The sequence below is a fragment of the Cyclopterus lumpus genome, chromosome 19 (assembly GCF_009769545.1).
Source record: "Cyclopterus lumpus isolate fCycLum1 chromosome 19, fCycLum1.pri, whole genome shotgun sequence".
Taxonomy (NCBI): Eukaryota; Metazoa; Chordata; class Actinopteri; order Perciformes; family Cyclopteridae; genus Cyclopterus; species Cyclopterus lumpus.
Genome location: NC_046984.1, coordinates 9208533 through 9228843, shown reverse-complemented (window position 1 = coordinate 9228843; position 20311 = coordinate 9208533). Strand labels below are relative to the sequence as shown.

Genomic DNA, 20311 nt, shown 5'->3' with positions numbered 1-20311 from the left:
TACACTTAAAGTAAAATACACCCTCAACCGGTACACACACGTCAACACACGCGCTTCTCTCCGACCTAAACGTAGCAGCTCAACTGCCAATGCGTGATTGCGACATTTCCGACAGCATGTGAAGGCAGCATCATCAGCTTCATCCTGGAGGAGAACATCTGGAGTACGGCTGCACAGGGCCGACACCACTCAGTCCTCGTTAGAAGTTACCTGTGCTGCTACTTTGGACCCCTCGACATTTCGTAAACAACAACAACAACAGGTACGCTAACGGGATTGTGAAAAGGATGTCGTGCGCTGCAACGAAGGCACACACATCGTCCAATGGCCGTTAAGAAGTCCCTTCCGACCATCCGATGAAAGCTAACAGTCGTAACAGGCTCGCGACGCTCGGCTAGCCGACGCTTAGCATCCGCCAGCTTTCATTAAAATACCTGCTGTAGTTATTAACGTTAGCTAAGTTACGTTAACCTCGGTGAAAACGTCAGCTAGCGTCCACTTGCATCCCTTAGTTTTCCATATGTGTCGCACGATAGCGAACATTAGTGTGGCACTTCCAGCCATAATAATGTTACGAGGTTAATAACAGCTGGTAAACATGGTTAATAATACTGTCACTACTGATTAATCACGTTTTACTTCCGTGTTGAAGACCGAACAGGACGATGCTTTACTACTATATAGCCAAGTGTTAGCTCGCTTTTACAACCCGAACCCTGCCTGCTGTTTAAGGTGGGTTGACTTGGCTAAAAGGTCTCGAGGGTCCTTTTGGCTGTGACTGTATTGTTTGTTGACACCTTGCACCTCATACACGTTAGTCGACGGTGCAGGGCACCTGCTTGCAGTACAAGCATATGTTGTTTCTGCTATCTGTGTGTGTTGAATGATGTAAATGCTTCTACAATGTGGGTATGATAAGAGACATCTAACGATATTACATGTTCACTTGTTGCCATAATAGGACACATTGCAATTGTGCAAAGTCAGCTTAAAACAGATACGAGTTGGATGCAGTGTCATTGCATCTATTGTACATCTGTTAATTATTCCTTGTTGGGCAGACTTGCAATAAAGGTTAGTCAAGATAAGTTATGATAAGGCAGAACTGAGAATGTATATGTTCCCTTGTGTGCCATTCCAGTAACTCTTCACTCCTAACTTAACTTATCAGTTATTGATATTAAGTAATCAGTTATTTACCCTGGAGGGCATATCCAACATGCATATCACCTTGACAAGACTAAAGCTGCTGTCAAACAATAGATAGAGGAATTTTAATAGGATAATTACTTAACGTCTAAGAGATGTTCACCTTTCATCTAGTTTACACACACTGGCCCTGCCTCCCTCTGTCCTCTTCCTGCTCTGCACACACTGTCCAATGTTTTGCTTTCGGTCTGGCCGTTTCCCAAAAATCTAAATTGTTTGTTCTTCATCTCAAGTAAATACAGGGTTGTGTCACACATGTTTCTCCTTTAAAAACCTTTATATAAACTGTAATATCTTTAAACAGACCTTACTATTTATAGCCCACTCCCCTTATTAATTACTATATTACATTATACTATATCTGTAGCCTAATCCAAAATATAATTGTTAAGCAGTATCATTGTCCGGCGGTCTTTTTTTATCACCCGGCTTTAAGGACATGAGCTGTAAAGTAAATTGGGAATCAAAGTTAATGCTTAGGATTACTACACTGTGAATGTATTAATGTATCTGCCAGATCTGACATAAAGGGAACAACAAGAGTAGACGTGGCCTCCACAGGGGTGGAGTCCAGTGTCAGAGTGACTCAACCTCAGGGCATTATCCATAGCCTATTTGTGGAGGAAAATCAATTCTGTGTGAAGAGAAGCAGTTATTGCAAAAAACAAATATACCCAATCACATCAGCAGCCCGTCAGCGCATCCCATCCAACTCTTGTCTGTTTCAAGCTGACTTTGCATTTGAAAGGACTCATGAATAATGTGTCTCTTTTTGAGCTCCTCCTTAAATGCTCATGCATGCAATTGACGTGATTTGGCAGGCAAATTTGCAATTCACTATCAGTTTGAAGAATCATCTCTTAAGTTCCTTCACTTGCCACATTAAGGACTCAGTTTCCAATCAGCTGTTGCACTGCACTTTTTAATTATGATCACAATTGATCTAGTGACATCGCAAGAAATCTAGCTGTGAAAAATAGAGCAGGCAGTTGGAATTTACCACCTCTGACTTCCAAGCATGCTTTTTTTATAGACATAAACAAAAAACATGACTGACAGTGACACATTTATGTTTTTTTCTAAGATATCTTCAAGAGTTTATTTATCATTATCTAATAACGTTATGCCCCAAATTCATCAGTTGGAACTTTGTGACATTCATTGTACTTTTTCTAGTAGGAGGTCGTACATTTTTTAGTTCCAAATTGTCCGTAATGAGGCGTCAGTGTCAAAGTAACTCCTTTAATTGAGCAGTCAACCTTTTATCTTCATTATTTGAATGAAGATTTAATTTGTTATTACTTCCGAATTGAAGGAAAACTTGTAGCAAACTTGGGCCATATGTGTTTGTTTATATTGTAGGCATTTAAACAAGTTGGTTTGCACATCTCAAAGGAGCTGCTTTCAAATGTTAGAAAATGTCTGTCGCTTAATAAAAATGATTTCATATGGTTTTCACGAGATAAGTTGTTTCACCGTGTTCATTTTGTATTGTTGTGTTTGTTTAAGGTTTTAACATTTTGAGAATCTGTATTTATTAAGCATACAATCCTTCTTTTTCTGCCTTTAGGTTGCTTCCTATTCACAGTTAAATACAACATTTATTTCTCCCCTTCTTTCCCTTCCATTGTGCACAGTCATCATGGCAGAAGCCCACCAGGCGGTGGCCTTCCAGTTCACGGTCACCCCAGATGGCATTGATCTTCATATGTCCCACCAGGCCCTCACTGAGATCTACCTTTCTGGTGTGCGCTCCTGGAAGAAGCGTATCATCGGACTCAAGGTATCTTGCATCTGTGTCAGAGCTAAATGTTGGGGAATCTTATAAAGTATTATGTTCTGTTGGCCTGTCTATGTAATGGTTTCAGTGTTTTTGCAAGAATAAAGACTACAAACTTTAACTTGGCAGATTTACAAATGATTTGGATTTTCACCTTATTTATTAAAACATTGACATCCAACAGTGTTGTCTTTAATTGTTTTAATTGTAGGCTTTTAAATGTGGTCTTGTAATTGCACATCATTCTTAATTTAACATGTCTTTTTAGTTTTGATTGTATAACCTACTTTATAGGGCACCCCTGAAAAAAGAACGAGCGCTCAGTGAATTTCTTTTGCTGTTGTAATAATTCATCATCAATCAATAATTGATGCAATACATAATAACACACTTTAAATGTGGCTTTACTTCGTAGTGATTTGTTATATGAATCTGTTTAATGTCTTGCACCGAGTTAGTGCAGTAAAGAATTGAGCATTCACATGTTTTACTTTAATGTGATCATAATAGTCTGTGTGCATGTCAATGTAGTGATTGTAAACATGGATGTCCCTTCTCTCTCGTTAACAGAACAGTGTGATAACGGGGGTATATCCTGCTAGTCCTTCCTCTTGGCTTTTTGTGGTCATAGCAATCCTGGCTACTATGTACACACGCTCCGACCCCTCCATGGGACTCATAGCCAAGATACAGGAGCACCTGCCAGTCAGGTAACACATCTTGTGACTCCATGATATTGTTAACGATTCCCCCATCACTCTTGCAGACTCTGAATGGACAGTGTGTTATAGCGAGATGGGGGAGTAGTTCGTAAAGATGTATACTGTGGTTTAAATGGGCATACTCCTTCCTATTCTTATAATATCTTCTTCCTTTTTTTGTACACAATTTGAACAAAGAAATAGTTGTTTTTCTTCCCGTTCGTCATTTCCCTTATTAATCTTCTAGTCTTATTTTTATGTCTCTGCGTCAGCAAAAGATGTGGCCGGAGGCATTATGGTTTTTAGATGTCCGTCCGGTCATCAAATGTATCACACACTGATTAGAATTTGGTGGTCAAAGGTTCACTGTGAATTCACCGAATTTGGCCATAACTCAATAATTAATATACAAATTATGACACACAGATGTATATTATGATACAATATAGGAGAAATGAGATAGGAGTATTTTGTGTTTGTTTATTCTGTTTCTTTTTTCTACCTTTGTCCATCTGTCCATCATCTCCCACGATCTCCAGCCAGTCTATGAGTAACCAGTGCCAGACGTTGGTGTCAGCAGTGCTCTTCAGCACCATGCTGTGGCTCTTGCTCATCTTCACCATGCGCATGTGCCTCAAGCAGCTTCTCTCCTACCACCGCTGGATGTTTGAGAAGCACGGCAAGATGTCCAACACCACCAAAGTCTGGGTGGTCAGTGTTGTCTCACTGTCTTTTTTTCCTATTTGTTACTGTGAAATAACACCCTTACCCTTCAGCGAGGTAAATTATTCAGAAAATGTTTCCAGTAATATAAAGTGAAGAGAGAAATAAGAGGGAAATTAAAATGAGTCAATCTAAGTTGAACTAGAACTAATCAAATAAACGTCCTTTAATAATATATTTGTATATCTGATTCTTATGATATAGTGTAGTCTCCAGAACTAATTGACAAAAAAAAGATAATTTCCTCACTTACATATTTTGAGTGTTTGTTTTTGAATGCCTGTGTTTTCTATGCCAGGCGCTGGTGCGGATCTTCTCTGGCAGAAAGCCTCTGCTCTACAGCTACCAGGGATCGTTGCCAAACTTGCCTGTGCCTGCCATCAAGGACACCGTCAAAAGGGTGAGACGTCACATGAAGCAGAGGAAATGACAACACGCTGACAACTGACTGTTTAACAGATGGATCGCTTTTGCACAGCCATCATTTTCTGCCTCTGTTGCAACACATTTCTTGTGTTATTGTCTGAGTGTTTTATTTGGATGCAAGCTAGATTAGAAATATAGAAAATGCATGCCATCTTCCCTTCTAAATGGATATATATTTGACAGACGAGAGGAGAGAGATGTCAGTATAATTAGATGTGGTTGTAATGGTAGAAGGCTTCCACATCACCAATCGTGGCCTTTAATTGATGTTATTCGTTGATTTACATTGATTTTCTATGTTTCTGCATTTAGTTGACTATGTAATACCGTCGGTCATTTTATATCTGCTGAACGATGCTTCTTCTTCTTCTTCCTCTTTGCACATCTCTTTTGTTTAGCACTTGGAATCAGTGCGTCCGCTCATGGATGATGCAGAGTATGAACGCATGACCAAGCTGTCAGCGGAGTTTGAGAGCAGCCTCGGTAAACGCCTGCACTGGTACCTCAAACTCAAAGCTCTATGGGCCACCAACTACGTAAGTGGTTGACCGCAGTGAGTGTGGCTCCTCCCAACATCACTTAAATGTCCAAAGCAATGCATGCCAGAGGACATTTTAAATTCTATTAAAAATGTATGTCTTTGTAAGGTTCTGTGATTTCAATTATTTATCCTGGCTGAATATGTAAGGGATGTAAGTGACTGCCAGTTGGCTGCAATATTAACTCCCTCACAAATAATGGTTGTGTGTGTTTTAATTCTTAAGGTCAGTGACTGGTGGGAGGAATATGTCTATCTACGTGGACGGAGCCCAATAATGGTCAACAGTAACTATTATGGCATGGTATGGAAATCTTTTTGGTCTAATAAATTCCCAGTTTAACTGGATGCAGTCGTCATTAGGATTGACTGTTTGATGTTGGACATGTTGACTCCCAGGTTAATTATTTTATTTTATGGCCTTTGAGAAATGGATTCTTTCTGTGAATCATTTGTGGGTGTTTGTTTGCCATGAGGAGAGAAAAATAATACGCTTGTTTTTATTTTGTTATTAAACCTGGAAAAGTTAACCTACAAACTCTGTTCATTGTCACGTTAATTTTAATACAACTTTACACAAACAGCTTTATGAATGTGATTCTTTTTTTACTCAACTATTTCTTAAAGCATGTTCAATAAACAGCCGGTTGTTTTTTGATCACTTAAGAAGATTGTTACTCATTCAAACCCTCAAAGCAGGACTTGAATCTTGATTCTGCAATCCCAGGCGTGCTTTCGTATCATTTGGTTTAGATGACCCATGTTTGTCCTGCGCCTTACTTCCTGTCTCTGCATTCTCTCTACAGGACTTCATGTATGTGACGCCCACTCCCATCCAGGCGGCCAGGGCCGGCAACAGCCTTCACGCGTACTTCCTATACCGCCGCAAACTCAACAAAGAAGAGCTTAAACCTGTGAGTTTTCCACCAGTCAACTCCAGCTGCCCCAAATACACGGAAGCGTTCAGAATTCATGTCTCTTTGCCATGGCAACAGAAGACTTTTGAAGACACATTTTAAGGCATTTGGATATTTATTTTGTGGAACCTGAAAAATATTTATTTTGATCAATAATTACAAGAGAAATATATGGTACCATCTGCACATGTTTGGATTGATTGCTTGATTTGCTTGATTCTTGACTCTGTGAGTAACATCCATTCATTGCCGTTTGTGTGTCTTGCAAGTTTATGGTAGATACCGTGTGCATTTCCGTTTATTTATTTAAGTTTTTAACAATTTGTGCCGACAAATCCCTCATATTCTCATACCATGCTCATCTCTCACCTCTTCCTCTTCTACTCTTTTCAACCTGTCTTTCACTCGCTTGATTTCTCTTTATTCATTTCCCTCACGTCCTCTCACTCATCTCCCTCTTTTTGATTGATTCTACGTTCCCTCCACTGCTCTCCTCTGTTCTTGCCTTCGTCCTCTCCTCTCCGTTTCCCAGACCCGTATACCCGGCACTCTCATTCCTCTGTGTTCAGCTCAGTGTGAGAGGGTATTCAACACCACACGCATTCCTGGAGAGGAGACCGGTAAAGAGACAGACATGCACACGCACGTAGACACACAGTGCTGATATATGATACACAATATTGTCTGAACAGGAACAGGTAGCTTCAGCAAGTGAGCAGTGTTAATACACCAATGCTTCAGAGATGATGAGGCATACGGAAGGTGTCTGAGCCCTCTGGAGTTTAAGCGTGGGAGAGACAATTGTGTGAAGGAAAGTGTGTGTTTCAATGTGTGAGTTTGTGCAGTCTAAAGAAGCAAGGTGCCACGATTCACTGAGTCATAGTATGTCTGCTGTACAGGCCATCCTCTCATCTCTCATCTGTCTCCCTGTTGCCTTCTGGTCTCATCGCAGGTCTGTCTGGGTTTCTGGAAATGTTCTTTCTCTAACTAATGTCTATTTTCTTCTGTCTGCACATTTTGTTTTCTCATCTTTTTCCTTCCTCTCTTCCCTGGTTTTCTTTCTATTTCTTCCAAACACTCACATGTCTGTGTGTTGTCTATCCTTTTCCTTTCTTTCTCTCCCTTTCTTTTTGTACTGGCCCATCCTTCTTTATCGTGCTCAGTGGTTGTTGAGGTCTGCAGTTCCTTGCTGTTCCTATCAATTTGAGCGGATGTTTGACACTTGTCGAATCCCTGGAACACTTACAGGTATTATCTATATTTTTACACAACTGGCCCTTTTAGATCTCTAAATGTCAAACCAATATGATAATATACTAAATGTGCAAGACATTTTTTACTGTGTATAATTAATAATGTAAAATGACGATACATCCCTGTCAATTATGTTAATGAGCCAACATCTTAAAAATCATCCTAGCAATCACTTCAAATTAGCACCCACAATGTAAAGAAACACAAAGCGCATCCTTGTTTTTAGTGTTGTCGCACTGAGCGTCACTCAAGCATGCCTCCTAAAGTATGTCTTCTTTCCTTCTTTTGCTAAGTAGCCCTTAAGTTATCTATTTAGAGCCATCCAGTTTGCACAAGCAAGGCGAGGTCAACCTACTACCGTCCATTGGAGTTGTATTGTGAGGTTGAAGAAGTTTCACTCCTCATCTGAATTCAGTAGGGTCAAATGTGTGCCAGTGTGAGCGTTTGCATACGGATCAGACCTTAATCACTCAGGTCATGTATCTCCACAGAACATGCACTCTGCACATGAACATTGTTTATTAAGAATATTCATCTGCCTGTTTATTGTGTAATTTCAACCAGTTCATGTCACAAGGACATGTTGCAGATGACAGGAACCCAGTGGGGAAGACCGTTTTGAATCATCTCTGATGTATTTGTGTTTCTATGACATCCCTTTGACTCAATTAACAAAATACATGTTTTTGTTTTCTTTAACGTGCGAAGACACTGTGCAACATTGGCAGGACAGTGACTACATAGCGGTATACCACAGTGGCCGCTACTTTCGTCTCAGGATGTACCATGCAGGTAGACTCCTGTCACCCAGGGAGATTGAATTCCAAATTCAGAAGATCCTTGATGACCCGTCACCTCCTTCCAAAGGAGAGGCCAAGCTGGGGGCCCTGACCGCTGGAGACAGGTCAGTTTGACAAGCTACCAGTTATGAAATCACATGGACAATACAGTGCACTGCATCCTTGATGTAATGTTATACTTTTCCTCTGAAATGTTCCCCAGAATCCCATGGGCTAAAGCTAGGATGAAGTATTTCAGCAGTGGGGTCAATAAACGGTCTCTGGACTACATTGAGAAAGCGGCCTTCTTTGTGTCCCTGGATGATGATGAACAGGGTGGCATGGCAGATGATCCGACGAGATTAGATTCATACGCCAAGTCCTTGTTGCATGGGAAATGTTTTGACAGGTAATTTTTCACCGAACGGATCCCTGCTTTGTGAAAATCAACTAGTTTTTATTGTTGTGTTTTTCAAACCGTATCTTGGTTGTCATGCAGGTGGTTTGACAAGTCCTTCACAGTTGTTTACTTCAAGAATGGAAAAATGGGCTTAAATGGAGAGCACTCCTGGGCTGATGCACCAGTGTTATCACACGCTTGGCAGGTAAGGAACATGGAGGAAAAGTAAGTTCCACATTGTTGTCACTTGGTTCCAAGAGGCAATCACTTATAATTGTTGTGTGTTTCCAGTACGTCTTGTCCACTGACTGTTTCCAGCTTGGTTACAATGCAGAGGGTCACTGCAAAGGAGAAGTGGATGCATCACTACCACAACCACAGAAGCTGAACTGGGAAATCCCTCCAGAAGTTAGTTATCCATCCACACCTTGCCCTTAATTCCTTTGGTCATTTTTCAAAACACAGTGTTTTCATAATGCATTACTAACTAGAGTGCAGATCTCTGCCAGGCGTGTCTGCCTCGACCACCTCTGTAATGTAAACATGAGTTTGATGCCCAGTAAAAAGCATGCACATTTATTTGACAGCAGAGAAGCAGATAAGCTGCGGCAATGCAGTCAGTTTACGCGTAGTGAGTGAGGAGTCAGCAGTCCATCAATCAACAGGCATTTAAAGGTGTCTTGAGAAAGTGTGAGTCACTGCAACCACAAGAGGTCCTTGAGCGCTCAGCCGTAACAGGCCACCCAAAATATTATACAGTTTGTGTAACAGTAAAGTAAGTTGCTTGCACTTCCTGTTGTTCTCAGCAATACACCTGCCAAGTGTGACGTTTGTCAGATGAATGATTGTCGGGAAAATTGAAGGGCAGACATACAGAGACTTCTGTTTTAGTCAGATGCAACGAAAAGTATGTTTTGAAATGATACAGTAACCTCCCAGAGTCCCAAATGTTGCCTGGCAATCTGCAGCGAAGCTGCTGTCGCTGTTTGGAGAAACAAGAGAGTGGTATCAATCACTACACTTAACAAGAAAGCAAATTAGCATGTTTGTCAAACAATTTGTTTCAGGTTTCCGTTTGATACACACTGCCATGCATTTGTTCTTGGATTCTTTTTAACCACAGGGTGTTGATTTTGAAAAGACGAGAGCCTAGCAAATTGATACATATATTTAATGTAAATAGTAATATAAAGGGGTGTTAAAAGCTGACTCATTATTGATTACAATATGGGAGCATTGCTCGTTAAAACCACAGTACAACGGTTATAGGCATCTCAGTCCTGTTGATTTAAGCTGTTTGGTTGTGTCTGTCTCAGTGTGAGGAGCAGATCTCCGGGTCTCTGGCAGTGGCCCAGGCCCTGGCTGACGATGTGGATGTCCACGTCTTTGCCTTTGAAGAATTTGGCAAAGGAAAGATCAAAAGGTGTCGAGTCAGTCCAGATGCCTTCATTCAGTTGGCTCTTCAGTTGGCATATTACAGGGTAAGCCTCCCTCTGAAGTGCGTGTGTGTGTGTGTGCGTGTGCATGTCGGACACTACATTACATTTGGACATTGAGTTTGGTGTCAATATTATCTGTTGCATGTTTTGTGTTTGCATTCCAGGACCAGGGGAGATTCTGTTTGACGTACGAAGCCTCCATGACCCGTCTGTTCAAGGAGGGCAGGACCGAGACGGTTCGCTCCTGTACCAATGAGAGCAGTGCCTTCGTCCGAGCGCTGGAAGGTGGCGAGGTGAGACCACGGGAAATGTCTCTTGATTTCCATTGTCTTTTGTGAATTGAGTAAAGTTTTGGTGGAGTAACTCAAAAGAGAAGGGTTTAAAGGTTCTCTGTTGAAACTAAATCGGCATTGCAAATGATTGTCTAATTTGCATCGCATGAATCATACAGTGTCTTATTTTTGATACGCGCTATGCCAAGCAGTCATGCCACTCATGCCGTTCTCCACCAGGCAGCAGATGTGTGCAGGCGTTTGTTCCAGGAAGCGTCGGAAAAGCACCAGCATCTCTACCGCATGGCTATGACTGGAGCTGGCATCGACAGACACCTCTTTTGTCTCTACGTGGTATCTAAATACCTCAGAGTGGAGTCTCCTTTCTTGAAAGAGGTTCAATTATTTTCTTTGTCATTTTGATATTTACATCAGACAGTCCAGTTGAGTTAGATTATTTATCTCATTAGTAGAAACAGATTTGCACCGACTTCAGAAAACTGATGCAATGGCTTCTTGTGGGTGTTTCAGGTGCTCTCTGAGCCCTGGCGGCTGTCCACGAGTCAGACTCCATTGCAAGTGGAGATGTTTGACATTGTCAACTACCCAGAGTACGTCTCCTGTGGAGGGGGCTTTGGACCGGTCAGTGCTTCACTCACAAAGTCGTTTAACTGTTTAAACTTTGGCTTGAACTGGAAACCAGAAATAAATGTACACTTTGCCATTGGAGCATTCATTAGCAGCAGTCATTTTAATAGTTGTATCTATGTATTTTCAGATTGTACACCATACAGTAGCTTTTACATTAGTAGACATTTTTTTTTCGTCTTTTTTTTGGAAATAATGGCTGAGTCTCCACAGCTTGAGTTTTGAGAAATAACTGCACCATGCCGTGTTTCTTTTTCTTCAGTATTGACACTGTAAAATTATACAAGCAAATATTTGTTTTTGAATTATTTCTTTCACACACAAACTAGGTTATTCTTTTTTTGAAGTGTCTCACTCAGGGTTGTGATATTTATCAAGCAGCAATGAGTATAAATATGGTCTATATTTCTTTCAGGTGGCTGATGACGGTTATGGGGTGTCCTACTGCGCTTTGGGAGATAACATGTTTAACTTCCACATCACATGCAAGCATTCATGTCCAGACACTGTGAGTTCAATGAAAGTAGTAAAAGTATGCTGCATAGGAAAAGTTGAAACAAATACTCTCCTTAACTTGGGCCAGGGCTGAATATTTATTCTCAGGCGTGTGTATTACACAACTTTTTTAATTGCTTCTATTAAGAAAGGGTAAAAACGATATCTGTATTTTTGAGGCAGATAAAGATATCAATACTTGAGATTTAAAAATATTAGCAACAATAACAACACATTTATGTTTTAAGCACAGCTTTTTTCTACCCAGAAGTTGTGAAATTATTTAGACTTAAAGTTGATCTGTCTCATCTATTGATGACAGCAAATTAAATAACACTTTTTGGAATGAATTGATGTAAAATGACAATACTCTTTTATCTCCCAGACACATTAATCTCCTTATTCTTTATTCCAGGGCGCCAATAAATTTGGTGCTCAGATTAGAAAGGCTCTGCGTGACCTGCTACAGCTGCTGTGCCCCAACCAGACAGAGCTCAGGAAGACAGAAGTGAAGCGGCCAGAGTTCAAGAAAGACCTGTAGGCGGTTACTCGGGTAAAGGATGCTGAAAGGCATAAATGTTACACTATGAATTGAGGAAAGACTGTTTTTTTTCATGCATTGGGAGATTTTTTAGCCAGCCAGATAATATTCAAGGAACAGCTCCATCAGAAAACTAATGAAATGAAGGTGATGTTTTTACTGATATGGATCTGAATTTGTGTGTGTGTATAATAGCTGTGTGAAAGGTGTGTGAGAAAGAAAACGGTCAAGTGGGATTCAAGTACAGTAGGATTTATTGGTTTAGTTTTAACAGACAAACATTTAAGTTATCATCACATATGATAGATTATTATTTAAAGGCCAATATGAATTGCACCACTTATTAGGAGATACATTCCCTAATATTTCACCTTATTACAGGGATTCATTTGATATAAATTCAAGTACAGTATGTTTTGACACCTTTAAATGTGCCACACTGGTTTTCTGTTGTTGAATTTATTTGGAAACTGTTTGGAAGTGTGCATCTTGAGTCTGGGCACATTGGCACAAAGAGAAAACATGGAGGGCTGTTGAGGTGATTTCCTTTTCTACCATCTGGATGCAACATTGCTGTAACAGTGACACCACACATAAAATATTGGAAGTCTGGGACTTCTCATTGTTTACTCGTTATGTATGAATCTGCTTTCTACAAACACCACATGATTGTAACACTGTGCTGAGAGTGCCAGGCTGTTTATACATGTAGTGAAATAACATTGCTCTTTAAATTTGTTGGTTGGCATTGTTACTGTTTGACTAGTATTATATTCAGTGCCAGCTCACCCAGGAAATAACTTTAGGTTTTCAAACATATTCAAAATGTACATACAAATAATGTAGGTCAATTTTACTTTCAGTGGTCAGTAGGCATTTCAAACATATTACTGTACTGTAATGAACAGTGCCATCTATGAATCTGTTTTGTAATCATTTTCATCACTGTATTATTAAACAAGCACCATAACAATGCAAGCTATATTCATGAATACCATATGCAGGTATTTGTTTAGTCTTCAGCAGAGCTGCAGGTCAGATGTGTATTACATGTGGAGTGAAGCTATCTGATTCAGAGAAAGTTGTGTACCAGTGACACAGATTCCTCAGTTATTTTTCATCAATTATTGCCTCTTTCTTTCAGTTGAGCTTCTCTCGTAGTATTACGATGGTCAGCCTTTTGTAATGCAATATTACAGTAGAACATAAAGGAATTCTTAATGAATAAAGATTAAAGTGTTTCTTTCTGTTAAGAAGAGTACTGACGAGTACTGATTTAGCATTGCACTCCCATATGATTGTTGGACTTATGATGGACCGTTTAAAAAAAAGATTGAATTGATGCAGCATAACCAGCCATATCTATTTTTATTCTACTCCCTTGTAAAAACCCGGTGCCTACATCACTCAAAATGCAACTATACAGTGGACATCACTTTAATTTGTTTTTGATTTGGCGCAGCTCCCTCTAGAGCCACAAAAAGGCATCGAAATGCATGTAAGGTATCTATTTTATATCTGGTTAATGAACTTTGCAAAAATCTTTAATAACCATGTTTTCAGTCAAATACCTTCAAGGCTAGAACAGGTAGCAAGTGAATTCAGCAGCTGTTTTGAGGAACATCACGTTTAGCCTTAATGCATTATGTGTTCTATACCGTAGAACCAAAGGGAGGACTGGGATGTGAGTGGCTGATTAAGTGATAAGCTACAGGATAGTACTTGTCTTTGCGTCCCATGAAACCTTTGTGTCCACTTATTATTTGCTTAAGAGAGAAAGTAGTTTTACAAACATCGTTTTTGATCAACAGGTACACAATATATTGAGAGTTGCCTGTGATAACTCCCCTTACTTTTATGATTATAGTAATTGGTTCTCCAAATATTATGATATTGGACACAGTTACCACAGGGGCAGTATCCTTGTTTAAAGGAACTGTGTAGCATTCTGAGGGATTTATCGTCAGAAATGGAATATATTGTTAAAAAGTATATTGATTGTAGTTTATAATCACCTGAAAAGAAGAATAATCGTGTTTTTGTTCCCTTAGAATGAACTGTTTATATCAACACACAGACAAGGTCCTCTTCACATGAAGCCATGTTCTACACACTCGCCCTAGATAGGACCATTTGGGTTTACTCGTGGGCCACCATAGTTTCACTTGTTTGCAATCTGCAACCGCTAGATGGCGCCACATACCACATTCTGCGCCTCAAGAGGAGCCAGGAGGGTCTGTTGACTCCTTGCGGCCTATTTGTATTTATTTTCTGCAAAAGGACACAGCACACCTACTGCTACTAAATGATGACAAATAAGAGTGGACTTTGAAGACAGCATGAACAAAGTAAAAATTAGCTTGAATATGTAACAAATGATAAGAAAACAAAACAAGAATAACCAATCAAATTTTAAATTAAATTTTTTTAAAAAGCAAATTCTAAATATATGAAATGTTTAAAAGCTAGCAGGCAGAAGTAAACACTTAAAAGGTGAGACACCTTTCTATAACTTATACTAACTTAAATAATTAACTATATAATGCTTCTCGCACACATATCTGCACAATTTCAGAAAAATGCAATGCACATAATGCAAGGTATAAACTGTTGAAGTAATTTACTTTTAAAAATAATTATTATTTGCCAAATGCATCAAAAGTGCAGCATTTCAAATGGGTCAAACAGTGATGTTTGCTGTCTGTAAAATATAATAATTAATTTCTGATAGAGTAAAAAATCCCCAAGCTGGTTCTGGTTTAATTCCTCATATTTTTACTCTGTTTTTATATTCTCAAATAATGTGCACTTGCAGGTGATCAGGAGTAATAGTCAAGTCTTGTATGTCAGTGCAGATAATTTCATATTGGCAACTTTATGTCTTCTTCTTTTCTTTTTTATGAAATATCTTCCCGTCGGGCTGGACTCTCCACTGAAGCTTGACCGTGTCATACCTTTGTTGGACCTATGGAGACAAGAAGAAGGAACATTCCTTCAAGTTATCTATTTATTATGTTACTATTATGATCACATGTTTACTACTCTGGTAGTGAGAAGACAACTTCTTGACAGCAGCACCTATTTTAGAGTCGACAGAAACTTACTTGGTTTAAAATGGCTTCACTCACAGCAGAGTCATTAAAGTCTAAGGATGAACTTGACTTCATTTCCACCCTCACAACTTTCCATTTTTTGGCTCCTTTGGCTAAACAAAAAACAACAAATACTTTCGGTTTGTTTTGTCGAATCACTCATGTTTAGGATGACATTTAAAGAAAAAATATACTGTACTTGACTGAATCAGATATTAAATGCTCACCAATATAGCAGTAGAAGGGAAGGCGGGTAGAACAACCTCTGTCATACCAGGTCCTGTGAGAGATACTAAACAATGCACATAATCCATCATGATTTGGCTGAGAGTCGTCCCAGTATCTGAAGGAACTGTCACTCTGGTCCGACCATTTCCACTCATCTCTGAACAAACCGATCCAAAAGGACGAGAATTTCCCATTTTTACCAAACATTTTCTTTAATGCCTGGTTTTCAATGTGGCTCCTCACACTAGGCAAGTCAACAGCTCTCAGGCGACAGTGCTTTTGGGCTTGCCTCCATGACTTCTCTAGTTTGACAACATAAAACCCACTGGACTTCCCATCTGTGAATATTGCAAAATGTATTGTAGAGGTTAAAACGTTTGAAGAGAATGGGGGGAAAAAAATACACACTGTGTTGCATGCACTTAAAGAGATACTCCACTCATATCACGTTTGAATTGTTGCAAAAAGTCAGATTTTTTAAAAGAATGGTGTAAACCAAAGCAGCACACCGTCAATTCTGGCTGCACCTTGTATCGCATGTTACAATTCTCTCTCTTTGCCCAGAAATGCCCCAAAAAGGAACCAAAAATATTTCCTCAGTTAAAGGAACCTTGTCTAGGTAGCATTTAGGGGATCTATTGGCACACGGGACATCATTTTAAATAGTATATTTGCTTTAGTGTATAAGCACTGGCTGGAAACTGGTTGACTATTTATTGTCCAGCAGCAATGACTGTGTGGTGAAATTTTACACTTCAGTTTTTATATGAATAACACAAGCCGGATATGATGTTAGAACGTTAAAGGTTCTGGTAGGTGGACCCAGATCCAGACTACCCGTTTCCAGTCTTTATGCTAAGCGAATGATCTATCAATGAAAGGGAATAACAATGAGGTCACGCAGCTGACCTTCAAAAAGACGAGTGGCATCACTCTCTAAGGCAATGCTGGTGGAATTAGAGCCATCTTACCTTCATGACAGATAAAAGGAAGTGTTGTTTCACAGAGGGTACTGATCCATTTCCCATCTTCCCTCATGCTGCCACAGTGGTGAGAGGGATCAGGTACTCTGGCCCAGTTAGTGTACACAGCTAATCCGGGACCGGTCTGAGTTTCTCCTTCAGACCACATCCAGGAGGCCGCTCCGCCCTCTCTCATACCAATCCAGGCTTCTCTACTCACACCACTGGCTTCTGCGATGTCCATGAACCTCTTCAGGTCATCCCGGTTGCCAATGGTAGCGAGATCCATGTAGGTCTCTCTGCAGTACCTCTGGGCCTCATCCCAACTCTTATCCTTGTTTACCAGGTAATACTCTCGATCAATGTGTGAGCACAGAGTGACGCCACCTGCAGGCGAACACCCACCACATTGTCAAATAAATCAAGCATAATGGTTATGACATTGTGAATTTTAATTTGACCATTTACACAAAGACACTTACTTGAAGCTAGCAGTAAAATTACCAGATGGAGCATTTTTTTCTCCCTAGGATATAAAATATACAAGTTGTTATACAAATCAAATGAAGCTGGTTGAACTGTTTTCCCTTCAGTGGAGGTCCGAGATTGTTTTCAGGCTGTAAATTGAAATTATTTTAGTGAACCATATTAAAGAAAGATGATTGAGTTAAATTAATTCCTAACAAAATGATCATATTTACACGTTGTAGAGAGCTTTTTTCTTCAAAATCTAAAATCCTTGACTGGAACCAAATGCTTCCAAATACATTTTCCTGCCATTTTTTTAGGCCAAATGAATAATTGATTAAGTAAGAAAATGCTCCAATCGATTGGTAACGAAAATAATAGTTGCAGCCATAATGTATTCTTTGACACTTTTTATTATTTTTATCCATAACGCAGGATAAAAAATAAAAAATTGGAATCACCGACTTTTCTACACTGATGTGTTTTTATTGCCCCAAGGCGATCACATTTTAATATATGTCATTTACAATAAGATTCCATTTTATAAATAAAGTCTAAATATGTAAAAATAATTCTTCTTACCCACAGGTGTGTCTTTGTGAGAGATGAAGTGCACTACCGCAGGATGAGTCTTGGTTGTTCCCAAAGCACTTTCATATTTGTCTATATGGAAATGCTGTTGGCTTTTGACTATTTCAGTGGCATATTTGCATTTCACAAAAAAAACATTTGTAAGAAGCAAGGCTGTCATGAATGTTACGTGTGACCTTGTTTCCTCTTATGTCTATACAGAAGTAGCAGCATGAGGTCTATTCAGAGATAAAGATCTTACCCGGGAGAGGAAGAGGAACGACCTCTATTGAATCAGCCCCAGAGCGCTCCCATCCTGGGCCGGACCCACAGGATCTCTTTGTGCCAGAAATTGGCTAGTTTTTGCCTCCTTTATTATTTCCTGCCACCTGTCTCTCTGTGTCTTGTTTCAGCTGTGAGGTCAGCAACAAACCCTTCGCTCATTATCTTGCCCGTCAGACTTGCGCATATGCTCACGAAAGCCGGCAATAATCCACATTCAGTCCCCTGTCCTTCTTTTCTAAATCTTGCCTCACACACTCACACACATGCTGTCACCTCTCCGTCACCCGGGAGGACCCCTTATATAAAGCGCTGTCTCCCCTCTAGTTGTTACTGCCTTTGTTTCCATCATCAGTCAAACATCCGTCTCTTGTGCTGCAGGTAGGCCTCTGAGATTTGACTTTTCCCCTCTTTCTAAAGCAAGGTGTTTCTTCTTGTACGGCGCTGTGATTATTTTAAATGTGTGACCATCAAAAAGGCATTCGCCATTTTAATCTGGTACTGCACTCTGTATGTAGCCATACAAAAACTAGATAGTTGTACAACATCATGCACACCATTGTTTGATTGCATATTATCGTTTATGGACTGTGGTCGTTTTTAAATGAAGTTGTAAGAGGATTTTCAAGGCTTTGAAATGCTTTGCTCAAATAACTTTGTTTAAAGCTGCAATAATCAATGTTTTTTTATGATAAAAAAAGGGTCAAATATATGAGTAATGTGAAGTGGGTTTCCCACAGTAATGAACCAGAGAGTTATCACCAAAGCTACAGTTCCTCTTTGAACTGCAGAGCTTATCTGCGTCATTCAGCTTGCTGTTATGATTTTCTGGGTTTGCACCTTTAATATTTTGATACACACTCAGTGCTCTCACAATAAGAAGCTACTTTTAGCAACTTAAAACCCACTGTAGGCTCTACCAGGCGGCCCAACTGATAGACAGACACATTGTTAGTAACCGATCAGCTTGTAAGCATAATGAGCATTTAGCAGATGAAGAATGATCCAAATGAATAATCTTACCGAATGTGAAAATGACATCAACTTCGACATATTAAAAGGTGCTAATATTTCCCTGTGTTCAAAGGTTGTTTCAGCTGCCAGTAAAAAAACAACATCTATTGCACTTTTAACATTTAAATACTGTAATAGCAAATAATACCTGATTAAATCAAAGATGCTTTGAAATGGTTGATGAATGTCTGACTTTTCAGTCTAAACATGCTCAGATTTCAGATGTCAGAGATTACAAAAAATCTATATAAAACAATGCAACATGTGGCATCTTTGGAAACAGGTATTTCCACCTAATTACAATTCAATTCAGTTGGGTGATGATAAAGGTGTATTATTTCTCTGAAAATACCAATGCTCCAAAATAAGAAGTCATGAATGTTTCTGTCCGATCGGCCAGAAACATTCAGCAGTAAAACAATGTGATGAATTCCTCTCCCAATCCCTCATTTGCCTTTTGTCCATGTGCCCGTGTTTATTCAGATTCACATGCTCATGCCCTGATATCTTGGCTAAAAACTAACTATGACAGGATCTGAGAGACGAGGGCGGCCCGGTGCTTGATCCACCGCGTTAATACTCTCAAAGACGGGCAGTCTGGGAGGGCTTCCAGTTGTTCATTGAAAATAGTATTTAGAAAATTGTTCTGTTGCTGGTGTGTCTACCAAGAAACCAATGGTTTTGACTTGTACTCTTTATAATTCTGTATCTCCTGTAACAAGTCCCCCTGAGATACATGTACAAGAGTCTTAATACTGGTATAAAACATTATGGGGCTCCACACACGTTTAAACAGACTGCAAACAGATCAAATTGTAATCGAGGACTTGGCAGGTGTTAATAGCAACCGGCCGACCAGCTTAATGTCCCATCCCACATTCTCTCTTGTAGATTGGAGAGCTAATTCCTCGCTCTTATCCTGGGTAACAGGACACTGCTCTGAGCTAATCGCCCCTCTCACCTCTTCTATTCCTAGATCATTAGCTACAAATGGCCTTCTGCTTTATCTTATTCTTTGAACAAAAGCACCGGCCTGCATCGATCATGTAATGCATCGTCTGAAAATATCATGAAATTTGATCACTATCGAGCATAAAAAGATATTAATTGAAGGTCTAGTATTTTAATTTAATTTAAATCTCCATGCTAGGAATCCAGATTGCACATTATTTGTGTACACAGACAAATGTTTAATATAACTCTGATTTCTGTCTCGACTGTGTAACTTTTGCTGAACAATGTCCACTGTGGCCACAAGTAGTTCCAACAAAATAATCACACAATCAATGTATTGTCATTTTCTATCCTTTTGTCGTGTTGATTGCTTCAAAGGGCGTCATGAAGCTAAGATGTTGTAACAACAGTGGCACAAATAGAGAAGAGACAAATGTCCAACACATTGATCCAGAAAAAACATTAACGCAGCAATATTTACAGGATATAAAGTCAGCCCCCATAAGCCACTGGTCATACCAGACCAAATACGGTGGCAGCCACACAATTCCTCAGTTTATTGAATGGAGTAAGGCTGCATTCTCTTGCTCATGTATTAATTAGGCTTTCATCTGTAAGT

At 39.6% G+C, this 20311-nt stretch overlaps 2 protein-coding genes and 1 long non-coding RNA gene across 5 annotated transcripts; 1 reads left to right on the top strand and 2 right to left on the bottom strand.

Annotated features, from left to right (window-relative positions):
- Positions 1-88: 88 nt before the first annotated feature.
- Positions 89-16612, top strand: LOC117748404 (carnitine O-palmitoyltransferase 1, liver isoform-like). 3 transcript variants are annotated; one of them, XM_034558110.1, is made up of 20 exons: positions 89-262; positions 2847-2992; positions 3560-3699; positions 4230-4401; positions 4712-4813; positions 5238-5375; positions 5604-5681; positions 6184-6291; positions 6827-6914; positions 8257-8452; positions 8551-8736; positions 8827-8932; positions 9019-9135; positions 10044-10208; positions 10331-10459; positions 10679-10834; positions 10970-11080; positions 11502-11594; positions 11997-12134; positions 16491-16612. In XM_034558110.1, the coding sequence occupies exons 2-19, from the start codon at positions 2852-2854 to the stop codon at positions 12120-12122; spliced, it is 2352 nt and encodes a 783-aa protein (XP_034414001.1). In that variant the 5' UTR covers positions 89-262; positions 2847-2851; the 3' UTR covers positions 12123-12134; positions 16491-16612. The 3 variants fall into 3 exon arrangements, with proteins under 3 accessions (XP_034414001.1, XP_034414002.1, XP_034414000.1); XM_034558111.1 differs by lacking the exon at positions 16491-16612 and adding an exon at positions 15061-16473; XM_034558109.1 differs by lacking the exon at positions 16491-16612 and having other exon boundaries at positions 11997-13483.
- LOC117748407 lies at positions 14970-15532 on the bottom strand. The gene is made up of 3 exons (XR_004611593.1): positions 15442-15532; positions 15227-15327; positions 14970-15087 (listed from the first exon to the last, which is right to left on the bottom strand). It is a non-coding gene; the product is annotated as an uncharacterized LOC117748407 (long non-coding RNA).
- On the bottom strand, positions 15594-16920 carry LOC117749093 (snaclec 3-like). Its single transcript, XM_034559307.1, has 4 exons — positions 16887-16920; positions 16414-16791; positions 15662-15780; positions 15594-15599 (listed from the first exon to the last, which is right to left on the bottom strand). The coding sequence occupies exons 1-4, from the start codon at positions 16918-16920 to the stop codon at positions 15594-15596; spliced, it is 537 nt and encodes a 178-aa protein (XP_034415198.1).
- Positions 16921-20311: the final 3391 nt, after the last annotated feature.